The sequence below is a fragment of the Myxine glutinosa genome, chromosome 3, assembly GCF_964187855.1.
Source record: "Myxine glutinosa chromosome 3, kmMyxGlut1.1, whole genome shotgun sequence".
Taxonomy (NCBI): Eukaryota; Metazoa; Chordata; class Myxini; order Myxiniformes; family Myxinidae; genus Myxine; species Myxine glutinosa.
Genome location: NC_136263.1, coordinates 205,436,290 through 205,441,167, shown reverse-complemented (window position 1 = coordinate 205,441,167; position 4,878 = coordinate 205,436,290). Strand labels below are relative to the sequence as shown.

Sequence of the window (4,878 nt, the reverse complement as noted above, 5' to 3'; positions counted from 1 at the left end):
TTCCTCCCACAGATCTTTCGATGTCCCTGCTCTCAGATGTTGTGTTTGTGTTCCTCCCCCTCTCGCCCCATTTTGTCTACCGCTCCCCATGTTATATGTTTTATGTGTCGGTTTGTTTTTCTGTGTGATTGATGTCAGCTCTTACACGAGCCTCGATCTTGTACACAAAAAAAAAAATCCATCACCAAACCACACCAGTTCCCACAGTGAATATAACTTGCTAAACTACTCGATATAATTAGTGTGGTGTCAATGTAGTGCAGGTTGATGGGCTTCATGGCCAATCTCCGGTATACAAGCTCGATGTGCATTCTTGTGAGCTAAGGGAGTGGGTGGTGATGGAACATCAGAGATGGACTTTCCAATGTGCAAACATGACTAACGAAGAAGACTGGTTTTGTCATTCAGTTATGAGATTTGCAAGACGTTGTTTCTTGGCTTGTCCTTTGAGGTGAAGAATGTGATGTAAAAAAAATACCATAACGAGTAGCTTGAGTAATTTCTGCTTTATAAAATAATATTTTGATGTACATTTACATGCACAAATTAACATCCAAATAATTAAATCACATCACATAACTACCAAAATACAGCTTCATACTAACACAGCAAAACAAAAAAGTATAATCTAACAGAACTCTCACCTGCCAGGGCTCAAAGCTCAGAATATCTCCACAAGTAATATTTAATAAAATGCCCTTGATTTGCACACACGACTGAAGATTATGCAAAGCCTTTGCGATCGCAAACACAGCCATGTACGTGTTGTAACTGACTCGAAGATTAGATACATCGGTCAGATCTGTATCAGCTGCTTCCAAACTTTCAGTCCCTGTACAAAGTTGTGAACTCCCATCATTTGGACTCCACGTGCAATGAAACGTCTGTTCCCAAAATTCCAACAAAAATATGTTCACTGATGCCATTTTCTTCTCATACGTTGGCTTCGTTTTGGTATGTAGCATTTCTGACGCAGTTGATTCAAGATTCATTACGATGGAAACAGTTTGGTTCAGGTTGAAATTTTTGTTTATTCGTTTTTCGTTTAAATTGTTGTGATTTATCTGCTTGATCGATTCAGGTTGTAAGCAATATATTGATAACAAACTTGTTTTGAACAAATGAACAAAACTACTAGTTTCATTGTCAATCATTTCATTGGAAACTCCATTAGTCCTACTCACAAATATTTTTGGGTTATTGTGAATTGTTAAAGGATTTTTCACACCCAGATGAATAAAACAATTGTTCGTATTTATATCATCATTGCGGGAAGAAAGTTCATTCAATTTTACTTTAATATTTGCAACTTTATTCACATCCAGAAGACTTGGTTGTAAATGAATGAGAAAGTCATGGAACCCTGCAATGTATCCCCTAACTAAAGCAAAACCAATTGTGCCTTCAAACATATTGATGGTATTCTGGGCTGAAATTACAGGGGAATCAATCCAGTTTTCACTTGCGATCCATTGTTTCTTTGTGATATTTCGTTTTAACATTTCTGCTATGACTGGCATAAAATCTGGTACTGAAGTAAAAGCCAAGATGACTTTTGCTTTCGTGTTTGCAATTTCCTCTCCTGATTGATCAAAAAAAAGAAAAAAAATCAGAAAAAATTATATTTCATACAATTGATCCAGTGGTGTTGTATGCGTTCGACATCATTATTATTCAATTATGCCTGGAACTTCAAACAGAATATTAATTATGTCTATTTACGTGTTATTCCTATGCCCTTTTAATTAATTAAAAGAATGAAGTATTTGATCTGCAACAATTTGCACATGTACTGAGACAATTATACTGTCGTGTCGTCCAGCGATTAAGACCACTGGGTAACGAATGACAGATCGTTTTTCCTCCCAAGACGAACTCCAAATTGTGTGTGGGACAGATGGCAGTGAGGTGCTTACCTGAACGAAACGCATGGGTTTATTCCCGAACCCACCAAACATGAAAACACGACCAGGAAATTCAACAAATAAGATTTAATGACAATAGATCAAGAAATGAAAATATCGAAATAAACGTTGAGATAAAACCTATAATTCCTACAGTGAGACGTCTCCACTCAGTCACAAATACAACACCCAGGGGAAAGATAATAAAAATAAAATGTTTTCTTTTAGTCGGCCGGCACTCGACTTTCGTCCAAAATGTGTTTAGGGGCTTGGTGGTCTCTGCAACCAGGGTAGCCACTTGTGCAGGAAGCGTTCCAACAATGGTGCCGGTGCCGCACATCGAAAATGCCCAGGCGTGAGCTCGGAGTCAAAACAGCCCTTCCTCGCTTACACAGCCAAGCGCAATGCAACTCCCAGCTCCTCTGAATAGCACCACAAACCACAACACCTCCTCCTCCGACTTTGCAAAAGTTCCACAAAAGCTCTGAAAGCTTTCCTCACAAGCACACATGAGCCAGAAGCAGCCGAAAGCTACCCGATAGACAAAAGACAGAGAGAGACACGCTCTTCTTCCTCTTTCTCGAAGCTTCTCACTCTGACATCACACCGACCAATCATGAACCTTGGGGGCGTGGCCTGCCGGTTGCGATCTTCTTTGGAGACAGGGCTTAATTTCTGAACGGCTCTGCCTGGCTCTGCCTGGCTTGCATGGGACAGTTGTTATTGTTGTTGTTGTTGTTGTTGTTCTTAAAACATGAGTTTTTATGGATGGTTTTATGGCTGGCCTTGTAATTATAAAAACGTAAGGATAAACCACTGAGGGCAATCACATACTGGGGGTAAACTAATCTTAACCCTTATCTAATTACCATAGCTTCACCCATCGCGTGAAGACATAAATAACCTAAAGCTCCAGTTTCTCTACTTAATACATCGAGATGTCTCCTACTCGTCCACGGTGCATGCTATACCTATACGATCCTATCTGTACTATGGGATTTCATCATCTACCCCCACAAACATAACAATACTTTATAGATGCAATTATATTTATCTCCAACGTCAATTTACTTTAGTCTTTTAAAGACAATGACAAGCGAGGAATTTTCTTGATTACAATATATAATCCACAATAAGGGGGATCATATGTGGATTTACCAAGACGTTTTATTTCATTTTCGTCCTCTTTCTTGGGCAGAACTTCTTGAAAGGCAAAACATAATCCATAATCCTCTGATTCAGCAATAAATTGTGCAATACCTTCTCTCCCATATTCTTCATTATTCTCAATCGTACCGATGTAAATCCAGCCAAAGTGTAGAACCATCCTTGCTATGGCGATTGACTGGAAAGTATCGCTCGGCATTGTTCGCAAAAATGAAGGAAATTGTTGTTTATCACTCAAGCACCGACATGAGGCAAAGTAGCTTATCTGAATGATAAAAGTGTTTGGGAAGAAACTTTAAATTCCTAAAAATCCTTAATACTGTTAAATAAAACATAAATCACAATGAATATGAAATGAAAGAATCTTCTTTCAATAAATAAAGTGTTACTTGTGGAATTAAAAAGAGAGCAAAGAAACGAGCAATTGTCAATGAATGTTGTGAACCAGACTCTCCAACAACAGCATGAATTGGACAAACTTCTTTCAGATCTTCACTGAACTTCTGCCCGAGGAAGCTGATTGCAGCAGTGAGGGTCTTATGCATGTTAAAGCAAGAATCATAAATCATGTATCCAAGAGAAGTATTAGGAAGAATAGAGGAGTTGCTGTTGATTTCATCAACTGCATAAATAATCGCCAAAACACCACGAAACATATTGATGCTGAAACTGTGAGAGAAAAACAAATATTCTTCACAATCATAAGGCAAAGGTGGAGGGTGATTTTATCAACCAATCAAACAATATTGTTGTGGTTCTGGTACCTATGGGTTAAAAGAGCACATCTACAGAAAAATGATGGTTGTTTCAAAGTATTGGTTTGGTTAAGTGTATTGTAATACATATGGATAAATATGCATTGCATATGAATCAGATCGAATGTCTTTTCTTTCTTTCCTCTGTCACTGTCGCTTCTGCAGTGCAGGATGCTTTAACTTATTTTCTTCCCGTCACTTCCTCTTTCCTGAAACATGTCAGACCGAATGAGTCACCGAATAAGTCACCTGCGATGTAAACCTGTCACGCTGATAAGTGCCCTAAACTGGGTAGAAATGGACAAATGTCACCAAACTATGAAGGAGGAGAAATCCGAATCAAGAAGGGCAAATGCCCAGTTGGAGTCAGACCAATCCTTGAGAAAGGTCTGATGGCAACCTCTGTCTTGGAAATGAAATGGTGTCTTGCACTTTGGGGCATCTTCCAATGAGCTCAAGCAGCTGTGTTGAGAATGGAGATGGGCAGCCATATACATCGGGAAACATGAGTGATTTGAGGTTGTAGTGTCATGTGATTCAGCTCTAGACTATTCTCTACATATCTTGCCCTTCACAGTCTGGCAGTCTCTCGGTTTCTTGTCTTCTGACACTTCTTCTCTTAAATAATTGTGTGTTGAGACACGCAGCACTCTGAGACACGCAGCACTCTGAGACACGCAACGCTCTGAGACATGCAGCACTCTGAGACACGTTGTGCTCGGTGACACGTTGTGCTCGGAGACACGTTGTGCTCGGAGACACGTTGTGCTCGGAGACACGTTGCAGTCGGAGACACGTTGCACTTGGAGACACGCAGCACTCTGAAACACGCAGCACTCTGAAACACGCAGCACTCTGAAACACACAGCACTCTGAGACACGCAGCACTCTGAGACACACAGAACTCTGAGACAGGCAGCGCTTGTAGACACGCACTGCTCTGAGACACGCAGCACTCTGAGACATACAGGACTCTGAGACGCACAGCACTCTGAGCAATGCTGCGCTCGGAGACACGTTGTGCTCGGAGACACGTTGCGCTCTAAGACATG

At 40.4% G+C, this 4,878-nt stretch overlaps 1 protein-coding gene across 1 annotated transcript; it reads right to left on the bottom strand.

The window, feature by feature from the left end:
* Nucleotides 1–2,894: 2,894 nt before the first annotated feature.
* LOC144891253 (extracellular calcium-sensing receptor-like) lies at nt 2,895–4,333 on the bottom strand. Its single transcript, XM_078773667.1, has 6 exons — nt 4,199–4,333; nt 4,076–4,113; nt 3,836–3,985; nt 3,461–3,740; nt 3,063–3,336; nt 2,895–2,911 (listed from the first exon to the last, which is right to left on the bottom strand). The coding sequence occupies exons 1-6, from the start codon at nt 4,331–4,333 to the stop codon at nt 2,895–2,897; spliced, it is 894 nt and encodes a 297-aa protein (XP_078629793.1).
* Between the last annotated feature and the right edge of the window lie 545 nt (nt 4,334–4,878).

Coding starts and splice junctions, on each gene's coding strand:
- LOC144891253 (XM_078773667.1), bottom strand. CDS start 4,333: ATGTTTCCCGATGTATATGGCTGCCCATCTCCATTCTCAACACAGCTG. Junction 3,741..3,835: donor TGTGCTCTTTTAACCCATAG/GTACCAGAACCA, acceptor TTTCTCTCACAG/TTTCAGCATCAATATGTTTC. Junction 3,337..3,460: donor CTCTCTTTTTAATTCCACAA/GTAACACTTTAT, acceptor TTTATCATTCAG/ATAAGCTACTTTGCCTCATG.